Below are 23,097 nucleotides of genomic sequence, written 5' to 3' on the forward strand. Positions count from 1 at the left end.
GTGGGTAAGGATAATTTAAACCATTTTTCTGCTCTGCTCTTTCCAGTGTTTGCAGCAATAAGAAGGCTGCACTGAGATCTAAGAGGACCAGAAATATTATGTGACTCCGAGCACTATCCAAGAAATGACAACAAAGGTGTGTTGATATTGATGTTATAGTTTTATTTGTCATAACTTCACACAACGCAATAATTTGGATTTTGTGTTGTCTAAACCTTTTATTGATTTCTTTCAAAACAAGAACATTAGTTAAAAACAGCAGCAAGTGTTGGAAGTTCAGGACAAACTTGCCCAGATTGTGGTTCGTCCTGTTTGTCCATTGAAGGTCACATGGGTGCAAGGTTGCATCGTTTAATGAGCTTTGGCCTGAACTTTGAAGGGGTGAGGAATACTTGACCTTTTTTATTTTATCAGGTTGTGCAGGAAGCAGTGCAATGCGAGATCTCGGGCTCAACCACACCCTTCTAAGAAAGACACCTAGAACCGAGTCTGAGCAAAATCCAAGAGGAAGAGCCCCAAACTTAATGTGCAGGGCTGATTTATGCTTTTCACTTACGTCATCCATTTCTCAGTCACTGTGATAGTGTGTAACTTGACTCCAATAACTAATACAAACATAAAGTGTGGTTGAGCCGTTATAATCTTTTTAACATGTTATTCAACAACGTCACAATGTTACAAATGACATCTCAAGTAATTCAGAAAGTGAGTTTTTAACTGTTTACACCAAGATTTCAATAATGCCATATATGGCATTGACCTTCACCATTCCAAGGAAAGGGGTGAGTGGCTGCAGTAGCTGCGAGTGGAAAATGACAACAAAATGTTGAAACAGGACATGTTTACCTGCTGCACTTGTCTTTGCCTTAAGCAATGGTTTTAGCAATGATTATATGGTTAGATCAACACCCGATTGATTATTTAGAACCTTCAAAGGTCACATGGGTGCAAGGTTGCATCGTTTAACGAGCTTTGGCCTGAACTTTGTAGGGGTGAGGACTACGTATAGTCCCAATGATTCCCTCAGTACTCAGCTCTACACCATCAGGTACAGAAAATGAGAATTTCTGCAATAAGCCCACCAAAAACAAGAAGAGCTCCATTTTGGCAAGGCCTTCTCCAAGACACACACGTTTCCCTGAAGAGGCAGCAAACACAAATTTAATAGCTGAAGAAGCTGAAGTCTTACATTTTCAACCCACTGGTTTATCTGCAACCAAAGTGTTGGGACTATACCTGCAGAAAAAGGCATGAATGCTTCTCTCTTGACAAAATTTCCCTCAGCATCCAGGAAGTGTCCAGGGTTGAACTCGTCAGGACTTTCCCATTCCGTCTTATCAAACAGCACAGAGGTCAGCATGGGCATCAATGATGTACCCTAAAAAAGAAACATTCATACAATAACTAACACAAAAGATAACACTCCTAAAAACTCGTGATAATTCACCTTAGGTATGAAGTAACCACCCAGTGTGGTGTCCTTGGAAGCCACCCGGAATCCATTCAGAGGAACAATGTTTCCCATTCTCTGGACCTCATGGATAACAGCATCAGTGTAGGGCAAGTTGGGTCTGTCGGCCATGGCAGGCTGACGAGATTGTCCAATTACTTTGTCAATTTCTGCCTGAACTTTCTCTGATGGAGGAGGAAGAAATATCTTTACAGTTTTGGCTTTCCAATGTGGACTTTTGTAGTCTCTGCTTTGTTGATAATATTATCATTTATTTGTTTTTATCAACGCTAAAATATCCACTTTTTACAGAACTGTCCAGAGATGTTATTTAGCTCTGCTTTAATGCACTTTTTTATGGCAATGGTCGGAGATATAACCTCTGACAGTCTGTAGATATTGGTTGAATTATTGGGTTTTAAGAGATGAGTGAGCTGCATCTCTGTTCAGTTTGTACTTTCTCCGCTAAGAAGCTTTCAAAGCACAGAAATTTCTGCATTTCCTGCTTTGAAAAAAAAACATTCTTTCTTTCAGTTGAATCTTCAATTGTTTGATTTTGTGATTTTCAGATTTTTTTTATGGATTTATGGAATTTGGTGTCTGAGATACAATCAAATAAAAAAAAAACATTGCATCAGAAATCAGCATCTGACCAATGGTCACACGCTCACTCATCCTGATCTAAATACCAGTTTTCATTGTGATATTTCGTCACTTACTCTGAATATCAGGGTGTTTGATGAGGTAAATCAAAGCCCACAATAAAGTGGTAGATGTTGTTTCTGTTCCACCCAGGAACAGATCCAGCGAACACATGGCCAGATTTGTTTCTGTAAAGCCCAGCTCAGAATCCTTGTGCTTTGAGAAAAAGCAGACCAGATGTTATGACTGCTAAGTTATATATAAAAACTTCTAACATTTCAAACTACATTTATTTACATTCTGCAACTCAGTTAGGTAGACGTCAATGTAGTCACGTGGATTCTTGGGGTCGAGGTCCTTCTTGTGCTTTTCCACCTCCTCATTCATGAAAATCTGCAGGATTTCCCAGATTCTGAAGAGTTTGTTGTGTGGGCCTGGCAGGTGCTTCATCAGTCCAGGAAGTGAATCATAGAGCTGGACATGAAAAAGCAAAAGATGAGAGAGATGATGTACAAAATACAAGTGCTGTCTCTCTGGAAGTGACTGATTGGGAGAGGGAAACTTACTAGACTCCATATGCTGCCTTCTAGCTGAATAGACTCGGACAAATACTTCAGCATCTCTTGAAAGTGATGATCATCATAGTCGTACCTTTTTCCCATGACCAGTTGGCAAATTATGTTGGATACAGCGTTGTTAAAGAGGCCTGCTGGTTGGAACATTCCACCTACAGAGAAACAGATCACTGTAAGAAAAAGGCCTTTTCTGCTTCTTTAAAAATAACTTTTTAAAAAATGTGTAAGTCACCGTTCTCCTTCTCTATTGCCTCCTGCAGGTTTCGGAGCTCCTCGCAAATAGAAAGCTCCATTGTGTTTTTGCCCAGGCCGAATGTGCGTAAAGTTGACAATGCAAAGCGTCGCTGGGTTTTCCATGTCATTCCATTGCTTATAAACAGACCATCTTAACACAAGCATGAATAAGTTATAATTATTCTACTGAGTGAAATGAGATAAGAGAACACTGAGAACTCTGTAGACCTGAATTTCCCATGATATACCGATCAAACAGTGCACTGTGTGGACGATCCACAAAATTCTCTGCTTGTTTCACGATGGCTTCTTTCACCATCTTGAGGCCGCACACGAATACTATCTTATCCTTGCCAAGGCGGACGCTGAAGATATTACCATACTCTTTAGAAAGCTGTGGATACAAACACAGAAACTATTACTTAAAAAGCACAACTCAGTACTTATTTACTTGATTTATTGAGCTTAGACTCAAAGCGTTTTATAGAAACTACTAGTTTTTGCTAAGTTTTCCACATAAAATGATTATTTAAGATGTAGGAGATTCTTAATGAGGTTTAAGGAAATCATGCACCATTTAAAGGTTGTAATAGCCTATTGGGATTTATGCCTAAAATGACATTTTATTACTAAATGTCTGATAATTTTGTATCAAATGTGTCTTATGTAGGCTGGTTGTGATATCATATGATATGATACCTACCTGTATTACACCTGTGGATGTATTGAAAGTCGTCATGTATGAAATGCATTCATACATGAAAACTCATATTGTTTAAGCTAATTTATTTGCGCGCTTTGACTCTCGTGTACAGCCATTGTTCACATCAGTTTGTTGCACTCAAGCCATTAAATTTACAAGAATATCCATGAACCTAATTGTTAATATATAAAATTTGATGGTGTCTGTATTTAATCATATCAGAAAAGTTATCTTTTGTAGCAATAAACACCAATATCTCCTAAAAACCTACTAAAATGAAATGCACTGCATGACTGTACCTTGGTAAAGTAACGATATGGATGTTTGCTGTCCACACTTAGGATGTTTCCCACAACCGGTAACGCCAATGGTCCAGGAGGGTAATTTGCTGGTTTCCTGTATTTGATGAAATCTGCTAACAAAAGGAAGAGGAAAACAAACAAAAGAAGCCCCTTGACGTCAAAACTCAGCAATATGTCGTAGAGCCACATGACTAAAGAGAGTGAAAACAAAATGTTGGTGCAGTTGTCTTTCTCCTGTGAGTGAACCCACACAGTGAAGACAAACAACTGTAAAAACAATATTACAGCCAGTCTAAAGGTTGTTGCTTAACAAACTGCAAACCACACCTACTTCACCCTTCACTGACTTATTACCAGGACCTGCTCTGTTGGGAAATGTAACCTTATCCAACAATGTAATAGGCTAGTATTATATTAGTATATACTGTGCATGTAGTAGTATATTAATATATATTATAATCCTAGTATATAGGACAGAAACCAAGCTGAGTAATGATGCACTTTTAGTCTATAACCTTTGAAAAAACCTTTGAAGACCAAATTATCATTGTGTGAATAAAGTCAACCTCAAAACTGGCAGACTGTGCGTCAGTGTGCTGGAGTTTGGACCGTTTTGCAGCCGACATGATGACTTGCAAAATAAATGCAAAAAAAAAAAAGGCTTGAATAAAGCTTGTGAATCCGTGCCTCATTCGTTTTTCATTATGTAACAAAAACATGAAAAACGAAAAAAAAAAAACACTCATTATTTGATATTTGTTTCCAAAACCAAAATGAAAAAACGGAAAACGCCTTGTTTTTCAAATTGAAGCTCTTTTGCTTCGGTATAGAAAATGAAAAACGTAAAACGAATACCTTTATTCATTTTCTGCATTACCGATTTGCCGAAGTACATGACCCGGAAGTGTACTGTCATCCGACGCTAACGGCTATGCTAATGGCAGAGCTAAAGATATCGCGGAATGTGTAACGCTTCTCTTCTGGGTCACGTACTTTGGCAAATCGGTAATGGAGAAAACAAATAAAGGTGTTCGTTTTCCATTTTTTGTTTTCTGTACCGACCCAAAAGAGCTTGAGTTTGAAAAACAAGACATTTTCCGTTTTTTCATTTTGGTTTTGGAAACAAATATCAAATGAGTGTTTCTTCTGTTTTTCGTGTTTTTGTTACATAATGAAAAACGAATGAACAAATGATACACGGATTCTTGAGTTGCTGCTCATTCTGTACATGATCATTAATGCTGTCCTAGACGATACAGAATGCATGTTAGAGCTAAGTGTTAAAACTAAGAACATCAGTGAATGCAGAAAAAAGAAATCACTGTTGAGCCTTGTCTGCCATTGTTTTTCAATGGCAGACAAAAGGTTGTCCACCTTTTGGAGGTGTACTATATCATGTGGCTGTAAACCAACTGAAATACTAGAAATTCAGGTAAAATCTTTAAAGTAAGCTTTCAAAATCTACTACATTTCACTGGCTTCCTCCTTTGCTTCCAACAACTGACAGAATGACGTTAGATATTTAGATAACAAAAATAGATAATTTTTTATTTATTTATTTATTTTTGTCTGCACATGCTGTCAAAGGTCAACACTACAAGAAGTGCAATCTTTTAGACAGCAATGCATTTTTAAAAATTTTTTTTGTTATTGCAATTAAATAAATTGCATTATTTTATTGCATGATTGTGACCATCACCAGCCCTCCCTAAGGAAGGGTAAGAAACACTTTATTAAAGTGAGAATATAAAAAGAGAGGGCAGTGTTACACCTAGGTGAGGGGGTGGGGGGAGGTGGAGGGGGAAGAGAGCAGGGAGGAGCGATTCATGGTAGAGAAGTGGAAGGGTGGGGAAGAGTTGATTACTGTAAAGTGAAAGTGAGATGTGAAGTTGTAGACGTGAGGCTTAACTATAATGGTGGTTGTTGTGGGCAGAGGGAAGGAGTGAGTGGTAATATCTGAAACAGGTATTTTGGATCAACGTGTCTAAAGTTAAGCCCACTGCAAGTTTTATCCCACATTACAAGGCATGCTAGTGCATCATAGACCGACGTATGTGCAAGAAACTGCCACTGCAAACCCAAGTGCCGCCCCGGACTCGAGGACGCAGCCAGAATAGCAGAAAGAGAGGGGGCCAGGGAGGCCAGGCAGGCCAGGCAACCCCCCCCCCGGCCGAGCAGCCCCCCCACCGCCCCCCACATACACACCCGAGAAAGCACCCAGAAGCCGAGGAGCCAGCGCACTCCGCCACCGCCCCCAACCCCCAACCCCAAGGCCCCCCACCGACATCCACCCCACCACCCCAACCCCCACACCCAATCCCCCGAGGAGAGGGCCCAGAGAGCCCCCCGCCCAAGACCCCAGCAGAGGGGCCAAGGCCCACGCCCAGCAGGCGGCCAGAACCGCGACGAACGGGCAGCCGGCGGGCACTCGTCAGTGGGCCCAGAGCCAGCAGGGACCGGACCCCAGGCCAGAAGGACCCGGAATAGAAGCAGCACCGGGAGCAGCACGCCCGAGGACAACTACCACACCCCCGGCCGCCCTGGGCAACGAGGGGACGCTGCACGCCGCACCGCCAGCCCCCAGGCGCACCAACCCAGCGCCCCAGGTCACCCTTTTTTGACACCACCAGCACGATGCGCCTCAGTTGTTGCTAAAGTCCCCCCCGCCACCCCAACTACCCCCAAGGGCCCAGCCAGATCGCCACACCGGCATGTGGCGCGCGCAAACCAGAGGCGGTTCTTTGGGTACCGCCCAAGCAGGAGCCACCCCACATCGCACCCACTGGTATGCAAGAGCGCGGCCCGCACCCCCAACCCCGGAAGACCCCCACCAGGACCGGCCAAGCCCGTCGGTCCCCAAGAGCACCCCCCCGGGACCGGGAACCGGAAAGTGAGTGAGCCAGACCAGCTGGGAGTGAAGTGAGGTGTTTATTTTAGGAGGCCTGTCTGGTGCAAGCCCGGCCCGTCCACAATGGCGGGCCACCTGAGAGGGTCGATGGCGCAGACGGGCACGCGGCACAGCGGACCCCAGGGACGCGCCGAGGAGCACGGCCGGAGAATAAATTAATGAACAAGCAACAAAAGGACAAGTGTGTTTTGACATCTTTCTATTTGCATCAGTGATAAAATCCCCTTGTATTTTAGACAGTGTCTCCTCTGCTGGATCAGACCACACTCACCAACTTTGACCTAGAGATAGTGGCTGTCACCTCTATTATCAAATAGGTATGTTTTTGCTTAATGGTGTACACAGTTAGTATTCTCGGAACAAGCAATGTACAATCAAACACTTAATGTGTTACATGCGCTTCTTACTATTGAGCAATGTGTATCTAATAAAGAAGGCTGACGTCCGGTGTTTTTCAGTGAGACAGATATGCTACTGCAATAAAATGAAAGATGAATATGAATTGATAACTATATTTGAATGATTACCCTACATGGTTTTATTAGAGTTAATTGGACTTACTTTCAAGCAAATTGTGGCACAAACATATGAGGTTGATATTACATTAATAAGTGAGGTTGATGAGAACTTTTGTTACTGCCTCATAAAGGCAAAAAGTTTGTTTATAACTGTGGTGTGTGTATTTGTGGGCAAGTGATTCAGGGATGGGCTGATTAAAGGGTAATTAAAGTTCATTTTAATTGGAAGCTGAATACTGCTCAATTTTTCATGACACTGGGTTCAATCAAGGGCTATTAGTTCAGCCTTCTCACTATAGTGTCTTATTTCTGGCGTCTAATGGACTGGGTTTTGCGCCCACATGCTATACCTTGATGACATAATTATCCACATTAACACCAGGGAGGTTCATGTCTGTCGTGTGGCAGCTGTGGGTTCATTAAGGCAGGAGGGACTCACGGCCAGCCTGAACTGTGCAGTTAAACAGAAGGAGGTACGCAGGGCCGGCGCGGCCATATAGGCAAACTAGGCAATTGCCTAGAGCGGTAATCTCTCAATGGCAGCAAAACGGGACATTGGACAAGTGACGTGAGTATTTTCTTGGGGAAACACAGATGGGAAGGCTCGATCATTTTGTGAGCACACTGATAGGCTGAAGAATGTGTCACTGCAACACACACATTCACGCTACACCCCAGCTCTCAAGAGCCAATGGCAGCATGGCTTACTGACATGAAGTTTGAGTGCCTGAAAAAAGAAGAAAAGATGTAAGATCCAAAGATGTAAGCCAGCATCGGAGTCAAAGAGCCACATGAAGCTCTAGAGCCGCAGGTTGCAGACCCCTGATTGTCATTTTCCATACAAGTTGAGATGTTTTAAATCAAAAAACAAACTCATCACAAACTTACCTTGGTAAGGTAAATGTGAGGCTGATTGGACTCAATGCTGAAGATGTTTCCTAAAAAGGGGAGTCCTGGTGGTCCTGGAGGAAAGTGTGGTGGATCTTTTTCACAAAGAAAACAAACCGCAATTAGACAGGCTAAGATCAGTGTAAGGATTACTCGTAGATTGAGCCACAGAAACAGTTCACACAGACACATCATGGAGCAGGAGATTAGAAAATGCTGGAGTGATCACTAGTAGGGACACTTTACATCTCTAATTCATTTAAAGATGGCTGACACAGCTTCTTTAGGACTGATCAGCAGTGTGTGACACTGAGTCAGTGCTGCTGACAGAGTGCAGATTGTTGAGAGCACTGAGAGGAGCCTGCAAGAAACATTACACAAATAAACGTTTTAAAGTTTAATCAGTATTTTAAAGGTAAATGCTACATTTGAAACTAAAGTGAAATCAATGACATTGGATACATACACCATATTTGAATAAAGGTGTAGTTGATTTAAAAATTCTATTAATATAATTGATTTCATATGGAGGTAGATTTGTGTCTTTATTATTCAATCAAAAAAAAAAAGTTTACTTCAATCAAAAGTGAATATTTTCAATCAAAGAAAAAATGTGCTCTAATGCAAAAACATTTGAGCCCCAAATAATTGCATTTGAACACTTTTTTCTTTGTTTGAAAATCATGTTTTATTGAAAAGGTTTTTTTTATTGAAAGTTTTTTGTTGTTGTTGAAGTAATCTTTTTTATATTTGGGCCATAGTATGGTTAGTACGTTTGTGTCTTGATTATTCAATCCAAAAATACAACATTTCAATCAAAGAAAAAAAAAGTGCTTTAATGCAAAAAAATAAATTTAGCCCCAAAAAATTGCATTTGAAAACTTTTTTCTTTGATTGAAGTGACTGTTTTTTTTGATTGAAAAGTTTTCATTTTATTTATTTGAATAATAAAGACAATTTCACAGATACAGATAGAATGTCACTTTTCCAGCTGATGATCCATTTGTAAGCAAAGTTGGAATTAGTCAGTTCAGTGGTACTCGGGAAGCAGCCTTGTAATTGCAGGGTCACGGGTTTGATTCCACCCTGGGTCATCACTGTAGGATGTTGAGCAAGTCGCTTAACTGCTGGTGTTGTACGTCGCTAAATGAAGTTGTAATTGTAATAGTTGTTGAAACCAGTCACAAGCAGTCAGCGGAACATCATTAGAGAAAATCTGTGTACACTTAACTGCTCTATAAATATTTTTCGGTCAAAATCACTGAATTTATGCATTGCCTGTTTAAATGAATGTGTGTGACATATTTATATTATTTCTAATGCTTATATTATTTGTGACATAAAAGTGTAGTTCAAAGTCACAGCATTGGGAAAAAAGTACCACTGATAGAAGAGGGCAGCACACTTCAGTGCAGAGGAGTGGTGCCTAGTTGTTGGAGGACTGAGGGTTTCGTGTTAGAATCCAGCAGTGAGAAAGCATAGCCACCCCCACCATCAAGACTCCCTGAGCTAAGACCTTAATCCCCAAACTTGCTCCCCGGGCACCTCCAAATGGACAGTCAACTGCTAATTCTCTGGGAAAATGAGGAAAATACAGATAATAATCTTACTAAGGTGATTAATGAAGGTTAATGTTATTATTAATTCAGCAAAAAGTCTGTATGGTGCACTCATTGAAATAGGATAGGGTAGGGCAAGGTAAGATGATATGTAGCTTGAATACAGGCTCTAATTATTGTTCCTAAATGGGTTTGTCCAGGGGTTCCACGGCCCAGGTTTTGTTTGACAACAATCTGAGTTGGATCTACCTACCTGTGTGTAAATTTACATGAAACCCTTAGTTAATTTGGAATAAATAATAGTTTCAAGTAACAAATATTAGAATCTAGGTTTTAAATGTAGATCAATTATTTTAACATGTGTTAAGACCAGGCGAGAAGGCCTTGTTGGTCCTGACTGCCCTGCGAAGATAGAAGAATCCAGGACTTGGGATTTGCTTAATATGAGAATTAAAGGCAGATTTAATATCAAAGATAACACTTTGGTTTTTCATTGTGGCACTGGGTGACAGAGTAATGCCTTTTAAAGATGCTATTTGCGCAGATACAATTGGTCTCTGAGGTGCTTAAGACAGACTTGATGCTTTAATAGCTAGAGTTACCTCTGATTTCATTTGGACAAATAGGGCTGTGCATCATCTGCGTAACAGTGATGGTTTATAATATGTTTCCTGATAATGTTACCCAGCGGAAGTATATATCAGGAGTATTGGTCCTAAAACTCAACCTCCGGCATGCTCTGAGAAGAAACTAAAATTAACAAAGTGGGTAAGGAGGATTGAAACCAGTTTTCTGCTCTTCCTTTTTTCACAATAACACTTTCCAGTGTTTGCAGCAATAAGAAGGATGCACTGAGATCTTAGAGGACCAGAAATACTATGTGACTCCAAGGACCTATCCAAGAAATGACATCAATATTGATCAATATGTTGATATTCATGTTATAGTTTTATTTGTCATAACTTCACACAACACAATAATTTAGATTTTGTGTCTAAAACTTTTATTGATTTTTTTCAAAACAAGAACATTAGTTAAAAACAGCAGCAAGTGTTGGAAGTTCAGGACAAACATGCCCAGATTGTGGTTCGTCCTGTTTGTCCATTGAAGGTCACATGGGTGCAAGGTTGCATCGTTTAACGAGCTTTGGCCTGAACTTTGAAGGGGTGAGGAATACTTGACCTTTTTTATTTTATCAGGTTGTGCAGGAAGCAGTGCAATGCGAGATCTCGGGCTCAACCACACCCTTCTAAGAAAGACACCTAGAACCGAGTCTGAGCAAAATCCAAGAGGAAGAGCCCCAAACTTAATGTGCAGGGCTGATTTATGCTTTTCACTTACGTCATCCATTTCTCAGTCACTGTGATAGTGTGTAACTTGACTCCAAAAACTAATACAAACATAAAGTGTGGTTGAGCCGTTATAATCTTTTTAACATGTTATTCAACAACGTCACAATGATACAAATGACATCTCAAGTAATTCAGAAAGTGAGTTTTTAACTGTTTACACAAAGATTTCAATAATGCCATATATGGCATTGACCTTCACCATTCCAAGGAAAGGGGTGAGTGGCTGCAGTAGCTGCGAGTGGAAAATGACAACAAAATGTTGAAACAGGACATGTTTACCTGCTGCACTTGTCTTTGCCTTAAGCAATGGTTTTAGCAATGATTATATGGTTAGATCAACACCCAATTGATTATTTAGAACCTTCAAAGGTCACATGGGTGCAAGGTTGCATCGTTTAACGAGCTTTGGCCTGAACTTTGTAGGGGTGAGGACTACGTGTAGTCCCAGTGATTCCCTCAGTACTCAGCTCTACACCATCAGGTACAGAAAATGAGAATTTCTGCAATAAGCCCACCAAAAACAAGAAGAGCTCCATTTTGGCAAGGCCTTCTCCAAGACACACACGTTTCCCTGAAGAGGCAGCAAACACAAATTTAAAAGCTGAAGAAGCTGAAGAAGCTGAAGTCTTACATTTTCAACCCACTGGTTTAGATGCAACCAAAGTGTTGGGACTATACCTGCAGAAAAAGGCATGAATGCTTCTCTCTTGACAAAATTTCCCTCAGCATCCAGGAAGTGTCCAGGGTTGAACTCGTCAGGACTTTCCCATTCCGTCTTATCAAACAGCACAGAGGTCAGCATGGGCATCAACGATGTACCCTAAAAAAGAAACATTCATACAATTTTTTATTTATTTTTTTTTATTTATTCAGTTTATTTCCGACATGGTTACATTCACTTTTTTTTTTTTTTCACATTTTTTTTTTCTTTTTGTACACGCCGAAAAAGGAGACGAGAGAAGCAGTTTGCTTATCCGGGTCCCGTCCCCTGTTTTACCATCGCAAATTTACATGGGTTTACATGTCTCTCTGGTCAAACATTCTTGAGTTGTTCTGAACCGTCCTTTTTCGTGTATTCTCATCTGTAGTCAGTGTTGTCCTCCTCCTCTCTATCGTTGTTCGTGTTGGCCTTGTTCCCTGCCAGACGTTGTTAGCATTCCTCCAGTTCAAGAACAGTTCCTCTTTCGAAGGTGTTTGGAAGGTTTTTCCCTTTTCATCCATAATGTCACCACTCGGGAATGTCTCTTTTGGACACACAAGTTTGCAGCTTGTTTTGTCTCTACATCAAGGCTAATCCAGCTGTTGTCAGCTCTATTGGCAGTGTTGTATTCTCCACTGTCAGATCCAACTTGTAAAAACACATTATTATATCCTAGTTCACAAGCAAGGTAGTATTTTAATGTATTATATCTTAGTTCATAAGCGTGTTTCTATCTGCTGCTGTTAGTTCTATTGGCAGTGTTGTATTTTCCACTGTTAGATTTAACTTGTATAAACACATTATTATATCTTAGTTCATAAGCAAGGTAGTAATTTCATTGTACAAGAAAATGTGTTTCTAACTGCACATATGACAATAAACACTTTGAATTTAAATTTAATGTAATCCTTAATCACCCCACCACCTAGCAATTGAAATTAATAAATGACAGACCTTTTTTACTCTTGGTTTCCACATTTAATTCAGTCTCCGTAAAATAATCACAGTCTGAGTTTTGTTTCCAGTGTTTATATAGTTGATGTTGTCAGGGTTCAGGACAATGTCCTTCGACTCCAGGTAGTCAATGACCTGTTGTTCAATCGATTTTGTTTCTTCGTCACTCGCGTAACTCCTGCGTTTTATCTTTAGGCCTGTGATGATGACATCTTTCTCTCTTTCCTTTTGTTCCAGCTGTTCAATCCTGCCGTTCAACAATTTTATCTCTTCAGCATTTCTTTCATTCTTTTCTTTCAGTACCTTTGCTTCGCTTTGTAGGTTTTCCAGTGAGTTTTCCAGCGTCTTTTCCAACGACTTTATCTCGGCAGATAGGTTTCATAGACCCTCGCATATCATCTCCTTGACCTCTTCCAAACCCGAATTTGGTTCTGAAGGGCCTCCCTGCGGTTTTTTCACCATTTTCCTTCAGTCTTTGGCCCAGTTTTTCAGGCTGTTCAGCTGTAGCCAGCTGTAGCCAAGTTCGTGTTATCGGAGCGAATGAGAAACACGTCTGCTCTCTCCAAAGACCAGAGATTAATCATGATTATAATAATTACTAACACAAAAGACAACACTCGTCAACACTCGTGATAATTCACCTTAGGTATGAAGTAACCACCCAGTGTGGTGTCCTTGGAAGCCACCCGGTGTCCATTCAGAGGAACAACGTTTCCCATTCTCTGGACCTCATGGATAACAGCATCAGTGTAGGGCAAGTTGGGTCTGTCGGCCATGGCTGGCTGACGAGATTGTCCAATTACTTGGTCAATTTCTGCCTGAACTTTCTCTGGAGGAGGAAGAAATATCTTTACAGTTTTGGCTTTCCAATGTAGACTTTTGTAGTCTCTGCTTTGTTGATAATATTATCATTTATTTGTTTTTATCAACGCTAGAAAAAATCCACTTTTTACAGAACTGTCCAGAGACGTTAATTAGCTCTGCTTTAATGCACTTTTTTAGGGCAATGGTCGGAGATATAACCTCTGACAGTCAGTAGATATTGGTTGAATTATTGGGTTTTAAGAGATGAGTGAGCTGCATCTCTGTTCAGTTTGTACTTTCTCTGCGAAGAAGCTTTCAAAGCACAGAAATTTCTGCATTTCCTGCTTTAAAAATAAAACATTCTTTCTTTCAGTTGAATCTTCAATTGTTTGATTTTGTGATTTGCAGATTTTTTATGGATTTATGGAATTTGATGTGTGAGATACAATCAAATAAAAAAAATTGCATTGCATCAAAAATCAGCATTTGACCAATGGTCACAAGTTTTCATTGTGATACTTTATCACTTACTCTGAATATCAGGGTGTTTGATGAGGTAAATCAAAGCCCACAATAAAGTGGTAGATGTTGTTTCTGTCGCAGCAAGGAACATATCCAGCGAACACATGGCCAGATTTGTTTCTGTGAAGCCCAGCTCAGAATCCTTGTGCTTTGAGAAAAAGCAGACCAGATGTTATGACTGCTAAGTTATATATAAAAACTTCCAACATTTCAAAGTGCATTTATTTACATTCTGCAACTCAGTTAGGTAGACGTCAATGTAGTCACGTAGATTCTTGGGGTCGAGGTCCTTCTTGTGCTTTTCCACCTCCTCATTCATGAAAATCTGCAGGATTTCCCAGATTCTGAAGAGTTTGTTGTGTGGGCCTGGCAGGTGCTTCATCAGTCCAGGAAGTGAATCATAGAGCTGGACATGAAAAAGCAAAAGATGAGAGAGATGATGTACAAAATACGAGTGCTGTCTCTCTGGAAGTGACTGATTGGGAGAGGGAAACTTACTAGACTCCATATGCTGCCTTCTAGCTGAATAGACTCGGACAAATACTTCAGCATCATTTGAAAGTGATGATCATCATAGTCGTACCTTTTTCCCATGACCAGTTGGCAAATTATGTTGGATACAGCGTTGATAAAGAGGCCTGCTGGTTGGAACATTCCACCTACAGAGAAACAGATCACTGTAAGAAAAAGGCCTTTTCTGCTTCTTTAAAAATAACTTTTTAAAATATGTGTAAGTCACCGTTCTCCTTCTCTATCGCCTCCTGCAGGTTTCGGAGCTCCTCGCAAATAGAAAGCTCCATTGTGTTTTTGCCCAGGCCGAATGTGCGTAAAGTTGACAATGCAAAGCGTCGCTGGGTTTTCCATCTCATTCCATTGCTCATAACCAGACCATCTTAACACAACCATGAATAAGTTATAATTAATCTACTGATTGAAATTAGATAAGAGAACACTGAGAACTCTGTAGACCTGAATTTCCCATGATAATCCGATCAACCAGTGCACTCTGTGGACGATCCACAAAATTCTCTGCTTGTTTCACGATGGCTTCTTTCACCATCTTGAGGCCGCACACGAAAACTATCTTATCCTTGCCGAGGCGGACGCTGAAGATATTACCATACTCTTTAGAAAGCTGTGGATACAAATACAGAAACTATTACTTAAAAAGCACAACTCAATACTTATTTACTTGATTTATTGAGCTTAGACTCAATGTAACTCCTTTCGATACACGGCAACACAGGAAAGTTCTTTTTTGGAAAACGGGCGTTTATTGATGCCTCCTTCTTGCTTATCCACACCATCCACGCTGTGAGAACTTAGAAAAATACAGTACAATACAGTACGTCAGACATTGTTTTGCATCAATAAACACTTAGAAAGAAATCAAATTACAAAATACAATACTTCGTTGGCTGCTTGTAACAAAAGGAGGTTCTAACAGGGATTTGCTTGAAGTTTCACACAACTCAATGAACTAATTTAAATCTTTAGAGGAGCTGAAGACAACGTGCTCATACCTCCTCCTTTCATGCATGTTCTCCCCTCTTATCAGTCCGTGGGGGGTGCAACATTACATCACTCGTTCCGCCGGAGCTCCGCAAAACAGAACCGAGATCCGCGAAGACAGAACCAAGCTCGGTGTTTGAGACCATGCGTAATAAACAATCGGTAAACAACAAATAAACAGAGAGCAGCTGATGCAGCGCGGAGACACGAGCTGCATTCAGGAACGGCCCGGAAAACGCGGCACTGTCAGAGGAGGAATTTACACTCACATTTTGTAATAATATTTTATAACTTTGCTCATCATGAACTTATTTATTGATATTTATTTATTCCACATATTTAAAGCATTTATATGACATGTACCCTATTTAAAGTACTCTCCTTTTCAGCAGCAGTTACACTCAAAGTGTTTTATAGAAACTACTAGTTTTTGATAAGTTCTCCACATAAAATTATTATTTAAGATGTAGGAGATTCTTAAAGAGGTTTAAGGAAACCATGCATTATAACTAAATGTCTGATAATTTTGTATCAAATGTGTCTTATGTAGGCAGATTGTGATATCATATGATATGATACCTACCTGTGTTACACCTGTGGATGTATTGAAAGTAGGCAACATGTATGAAATTCATTCATACTTGAAAACTCATATTGTTTAAGCTACTTTATTTGCGTGCTTTGACTCTCATGTCAAGCTATTGTTCACATCAGTTTGTTGCACTCAAGCCATTAAATTCGCAAGAACAGACATTAAATTAATTGTTAATATATGAAAGTTGATGGTGTGTGTATTGGATTATATCAGAAGAGTTTGTAGCAACAAACACCAATATCTCCTAAAAACCTACTAAAATGAAATGCACTGCATGACTGTTCTGTTATGCAACATAAGCATAGTTTTTAGTTTAAAATGTGTATTTTGCCCTATTTTTCATTTCAGTTAGTTTATAGTGCTATCCGGTGGATAAGGACGTTAGTGCACTTATTGTTTTGAATAAAACTTTATTCAAATGTGTATTAACAAAAGCAAAAGTTAAGATGGCAGCTAGCAGTTCTAACCGTCTTTTGAGACTGCAAATATTACAAGGTTGCATCGCCGGTATGTACTTTTACACTTGTTTTACAAGTTCATGTTTCTTTTTATTTGTAAAATACAGTAAAATGTGTAGTAGTAACGCCAATTGTATTGTTAATTTCACTTGAACTATGCAGCTCTCTAAAATGTCAGCTCGCTTTCCGTGTGTTAATTAGTGGACTTGTTACATGTCATATTATTTACTGTGTTGTGTATTTTGTGTATTATTGTAGGCATATGGTAATTGTACATTGGTTATCCTTTTAGTTTCACCTTTTCGAACATCATTAAACCTGCTTAAAAACACACGTCTGTAGAGTCATTGACGTGAAAGAGGGGTTAAACGCCATAGCTGCCAGTAACAGCACAATGACAGTACCTTGGTAAAGTAACGATATGGATGTTTGCTGTCCACACTTAGGATGTTTCCCACAACCAGGAAACGCCAATGGTCCAGGAGGGTAATTTGCTGGTTTCCTGTATTTGATGAAATCTGCTATCAAAAGGAAGAGGAAAACAAACAAAAGAAGCCCCTTGACGTCAAAACTCAGCAATATGTCGTAGAGCCACATGACTAAGAGAGTGAAAACAAGATGTTGGTGCAGTTGTCTTTCTCCTGTGAGTGAACCCACACAGTGAAGACAAACAATGTAAAACAATATTACAGCCAGTCTAAAGGTTGTTGCTTAACAAACTGCAAACCCACACCTACTCCACCCTTCACTGACTTATTACCAGGACCTGCTCTGTTGGGAAATGTAACCTTATCCAACAATGTAATAGGCTAGTATTATATTAGTATATACTGTGCATGTAGTAGTATATTAATATATATTATAATTCTAGTATATAGGACAGAAACCAAGCTGAGTAATGATGCACTTTTAGTCTATAACCTTTTAAAAAACCTTTGAAGACCAAATTATCATTGTGTGAATAAAGTCAACCTCAAAACTGGCACGTTATGCGTCAGTGTGCTGGAGTTTGGACCGTTTGCAGCCGACATGATGACTTGCAAAAGAAATGCAAAAAAAAAAGCCTTGAATAAAGCTTGAGTTGCTGCTCATTCTGTACATGATCATTAATGCTGTCCTAGATGATACAGAATGCATGTTAGAGCTAAGTGTTTAAAACTAAGAACATTAGGATTATTATCAAATAGGTATGTTTTTGCTTAATGGTGTACACGGTTAGTATTCTCGGAACAAGCAATGTACAATCAAACACTTAATGTGTTACATGCGCTTCTTACTATTGAGCAATGTGTATCTAATAAAGAAGGCTGACGTCCAGTGTTTTTCAGTGAGACAGATATGCTACTGCAATAAAATGAAAGATGAATATGAATTGATAACTATATTTGAATGATTACCCTACATGGTTTTATTAGAGTTAATTGGACTTAATTTGAAGCAAATTGTGGCACAAACATATGAGGTTGATATTACATTAATAAGTGAGGTTGATGTGAACTATTTTTAATTGCCTCATAAAGGCAAAAAGTTTGTTTATAACTGTGGCGTGTGTATTTGTGGGCAGGTGATTCAGGGATGGGCTGATTAAAGGGTAATTACAGTTCATTTTAATTGGAAGCTCCTGGACCAGCAGGATACTGCTCAATTTTTATGAGACTGGGTTCAATCAAGGGCTACTAGTTCAGTCTTCTCACTATAGTGTCTTATTTCTGGCGTCTAATGGACTGGGGTTTTTGTGCCCACATGCTATACCTTGATGACATAATCATCCACATTAACACCAGGGAGGAACATGTCTGTCGTGTGGCAGCTGTGGGTTTATTAAAGGGGACATATCATGCTAAATCCACTTTTTTTACCCCTTAAATGCATTTTGTTGTATATTTAGAGTGTTTAGAAGTACAGAAAAGTTCAAATTAGTCTCTTCAGGTGCTCTGTAGATATCTTTATATTCTGTTTTGGTCATATTTTTTCAATCTGTTTTGATTTTTTCTATTCTCTATTATGTTTTTTGAACTATTACGTCACAGTAATTGCAGCGGAACTGCCAAATTAGTACATGGACTCCAGGCCCAACACTTTGAGCAATCCGCCATTTTTATTTCTCGCTTTTATTTGTAGTCCAATGTCAAGGATGCCGAAGTTACGAGAGGATAAGTCAAAATGTTCGGTTGTTGGATGTAGTAACCCACACGCTTCATTACACCGTCTCCCAGCATCAGAACCTTTTCAAAGTGCCTGGTTGAGTTTTATTTTTCACGGAAATGTACCCACATCTGTGGGTAAGGTCATTTTTGTGTGCGCAAAGCACTTCAAGGATGACTGCTTCTGCAACCTCCGCCAGTTTCAAGAAGGATTTGCCGAAAGCCTTTGTCTGATTGAGGGTTCAATTCCTTCTATCTTTGGAGACGACGAACAGAGCACTTCGGTAAGCTGTAAATAACGCTAAAAAGTGTGATGATAAGACGTCCCTGTCATTGTTTTGTTAGCATTAGCAGTTGCACCGTCTTCAGACTTCATATGTTTGCGCTGTGTGCTCTTTTTAGATCCTTGATGATATGGCCTACGTGATTTAATTTAAGTCTAAAGTTTTCATTAGTCATTTCATTTTGCCGTTTTTGTCTCCGAAAAGACTGTATTAAAATGCATTTTGTGACGTTAGCTTGGTGCTAGCGCTAGCTCGGTGCTTGTGTTAGCTCACTTGTTAGGGTTCTGCAGGTTCATTATCTTCATTTTCATCTCGCTCCGCTGGGTCCGACTCTGGCTCGAACATGTAAGGCTGGATGGACAAGTCTTCCGTTGTTGACATTTTGTAAATAACGTGTAAATAAACATTTTCTGCGCCGCTAAATAATTGTATCTCTTCTATCAACTACAAACATGGCCGAGCAGGGTGGAGTTGAACCGAGTGTCATCTCTGCAACCTCAGATTGAGCGGGGTATGGAGTGTCTCATTTGCATTTAAAGAGACCGCACCAAAACGAGTTGCTCTCAGAAGCACATCAGAAAAGGGGTAGAAAAGGGGCCTGTGGAGCTATAATAATGAGGAATTCAGACCCAAGCATTGCAGTTCCACTTTATATACACCACAACTGTATGATTTATATGTAAAAAAGGAAGGACTTAAATGCATGATATGCCTCCTTTAAGGCAGGAAGGACTCACGGCCAGCCTGAACTGTTCAGTTAGACAGAAGGAGGTACGCAGGGCTGGCGCGGCCATATAGGCAAACTAGGCAATTGCCTAGAGCGGGTACTCTCTCAATGGCAGCAAACGGGACATTGGACAAGTGACGTGAGCATTTTCTTGGGGAAACACAGATGGGAAGGCTCGATCATTTTGTGAGCACACTGATAGGCTGAAGAATGTGTCACTCAAACACACACATTCACGCTACACCCCAGCTCTCAAGAGCCAATGGCAGCATGGCTTACTGACATGAAGTTTGAGTGCCTGAAAAAAGAAGAAAAGATGTAAGATCCAAAGATATAAGCCAGCATCGGGGACATTTGTTGCAAGTAGCATGTGTATACGACCAAAATTATCCTGTTGTGAAAACAAAAAGAGAAAACTTTTAAAAGAGCAAGCATTACAAAAGTAGAGGGATTCGTTATTTAGATATATTGATTTGCAAAGATGGAGGCCCACTGCAAACACTTTAAGGTGTGATTTAATTGCTTATTAGTTGCTGTTGATATGTGCTTGCTCATATTTAATGCATGTGTTCGCTTCACACAAGAAAGTGGTGGTAAAGACTGGGTTGGGTTGGCCAATGTGCTGTCAGAATTCTGCTATAAATATGTTTAAAACAAGCTTATTGCCTTTTTTTGGATGCACCAAAATGAAAATTTTTGACCAAACCGATTCCCGTCTCCTGCTCACTGTGCTGCATGTATAATTTATTGTGCACACTGCTTTGTTTATTCCCACATTCAAGTGATGATCTTAATAACGCGGGTAAAGTACAGTCGCAATGAAGTGTTGAAGATCTCAGTGAAACGTGCGCTGATACTCTTATGCTGAATTAATGCTTCTTGATAAGTAGTTAGGAGGTCCACGTTAGACGTCGAGTGACGTTTGATCGTTTCCAAACAGCGCATGTTGACCACGGTGTTTGATTACAACATCCTGTTACAGCCGAGTTGTTTTGGTGTTGAGTGTTTATGGTGGCAGCATTTTCGGTGCATCACTACAATTTGTATGATATGAATTGCTAATATGCCTGCACAATGCATCCTGTTGACACTTTAAGAACACTTGTTGGGGTCAGGTGGGCACGGCAAGCAGGATGGCTGCTGGTTAGGGCCTCTCTGCTTTCCGACACTTAATTTGCTAATACTTAAAGCGTGGGGCTTCCATTCGATGCAGTTCTCCTCCAAACTGTGTTGTGTAAGAACTTCTGCCTCTTTTTTTGATGAAAAATGTTGCGCTGTAATGGCCGCCTCGAGACATTTCAAAGGCTTGGGTTACAGCATGGCCGCTTGCAGCAGCCCTCCACATGGGGATGGGCCATGACGCAGCATCTCCTAACCTGGCAGATTTTGTTTAATAAAGTTGTCAAAATGAGCAAAACGCTTCAAGGCGTAGCTACCGAGTGTTTCTACAATAAAGCAGACAACGACTGAACTGAATATGTCTGTAGTTGCGATACAGGAGAGGCTAACGGAGGCCGAGTCACGTATTTCCCGCTCGGAGGACACCTCGGAGCGGCTTCATACTGCTGATGGTGAATGAGTAAGGTGGTGAATTCTATGTGGGATCGCAACTATGCTGCTCAAAAATCAAAGTAAGAGGAACAACGTAAGAGTTATTGGGCTGAAAGAGGCTATCGGATCTGGTGGGTCACTTTTGAGCTGTGTTTGGAGGATGCTGGCTGAGGGCTTGGAATGCATGATGATGCCGAGTTTGAGATTGAGCGAGCCCACCGGGACCTCGTGCCACTTCCTGACCCTAACCGAGCTCCGGGGCCAGTGCTTGTTTGTTTCCTGAAGCAGTCAGCGTCTGACAAATTATAATGGAAGCTAAAGAGAAACGTGGCTTTGAGTGGGAAGGATGCCGACTGTCTGTGTTTCCTGATATGACTAAAGAGCTGGCAGACAAGATGAAGGCTTTTACAGCGGTGAAAACCTAATCTGCAGGAGTGCAACGTTAACAACATCCTGGCGTTCCCAGCGAATCTACGGGTAAAATGGAAGGGCAAAAATGTGAGCTTTAACTCGGCAAGGGCGGTGGAGAAGTTTTTATTATCGATAACTAGGAGAGGACAAACAAGAGACCTCAAATACGACTGACTGATGTTATTTTCCAGCAGCCTCGTAGGAAATGCTGTGTTTGCCTGTCGGGGAGAGGGCGGGATCCTGTCACCTGTCATCCTGGAGGGAGGGAAGAGGAGCGTAGCAGCGTCTCATGGAACTGATAAGGTTTTTCTTTAGGCTTTTCTTTTTCCCAGGCTGCATCAGGCAGCTCTAACAGGGTGAGATCTAAGTTTGTCTATTTTCTTTTATTTTGTATATACAGTAGTTTTTGTTGTTGTTGTTGTTGTTTTTGCACAATGTTAATGTTCTTTTTTCCATGTAAATGGTTTTACTTTGGCTGAATGTACTCACATGTTCGGTTCTTCTCCAGGGGGTCAGGAATATGGTTGTCGAAAATGCATGGTTACAGGTTTAAATATATTGTAAAGTGTAATGACTGGGAAATATTCCAAATGTTTATTTTGGAATATTAATGGGTGTGGGAATCTAACCAAGAGGCGTAAAATATTGGGTTAGGGTTAGACTCACAGAGACTCACATAAATGAGGGGAAGAGTTAAGGTTTAAAATGGACCAGTTTGATACACACTTAAATAAATAAAGCGGGGGGGGGGGGGGGGAGGGTGGTAGTAGGTTTGCTTTTTAAAGAGAAAATGAATAATTCAATTTCACAGTGTTCTTTTATTTGAAAAACACATATAACGTAAAGAACAATTCCACAGTACCCGTGCAAATGGTAAATGGTGGTAGTAGTAGAATAAATAAAATAAATAACATAAAATTAAACAAAAAAGGCATACATTGCATAAATTATCCATCAATCTATGCAATGTATGCTTGAAATAAAAATAATCAACAAAAGGCAAAATTAAACATACCTATACAACAACGGCTATAACCATAACAGAAACACTTCCCTACACATGGTTGGATTTGATTTCTCTCCCGATTTCCTCACTGACATTGTCCGGGCGGACCATCCTTCACTGAGCGTCGTTCCGGCCGGACAATAATAACGATACACCTCTTCTTATGCGGTGTAATCGTTATTATTATTACAACAATATTATTATTACATAATATAATTACACCGCATAAGAAGAGGAAGATGTTACGGCCGGTATTCAGAGGCTCAAGTGCAGGACAACAAGACAGACAACCAAGATC

The 23,097-nt window shown here is 40.2% G+C and overlaps 1 protein-coding gene and 1 pseudogene across 2 annotated transcripts; both read right to left on the reverse strand.

Annotated features, from left to right (window-relative positions):
- Positions 1-446: 446 nt before the first annotated feature.
- Positions 447-4,110, reverse strand: LOC114461865 (cytochrome P450 2J6-like). Of its 2 annotated transcripts, none has more exons than XM_028444336.1 (9): positions 3,904-4,110; positions 3,130-3,295; positions 2,900-3,052; positions 2,659-2,819; positions 2,390-2,566; positions 2,170-2,308; positions 1,448-1,635; positions 1,237-1,333; positions 447-1,138 (listed from the first exon to the last, which is right to left on the reverse strand). In XM_028444336.1, exons 1-9 carry the CDS (start codon positions 4,093-4,095, stop codon positions 963-965), a joined length of 1,449 nt encoding a protein of 482 aa, XP_028300137.1. In that variant the 5' UTR covers positions 4,096-4,110; the 3' UTR covers positions 447-962. The 2 variants fall into 2 exon arrangements, with proteins under 2 accessions (XP_028300137.1, XP_028300136.1); XM_028444335.1 differs by having other exon boundaries at positions 1,237-1,378.
- A 6,649-nt stretch (positions 4,111-10,759) lies between these two features.
- Positions 10,760-17,273, reverse strand: LOC114461866 (cytochrome P450 2J2-like; annotated as a pseudogene).
- Positions 17,274-23,097: the final 5,824 nt, after the last annotated feature.

The sequence above is a fragment of the Gouania willdenowi genome, chromosome 4 (assembly GCF_900634775.1).
Source record: "Gouania willdenowi chromosome 4, fGouWil2.1, whole genome shotgun sequence".
NCBI lineage: Eukaryota > Metazoa > Chordata > Actinopteri > Blenniiformes > Gobiesocidae > Gouania > Gouania willdenowi.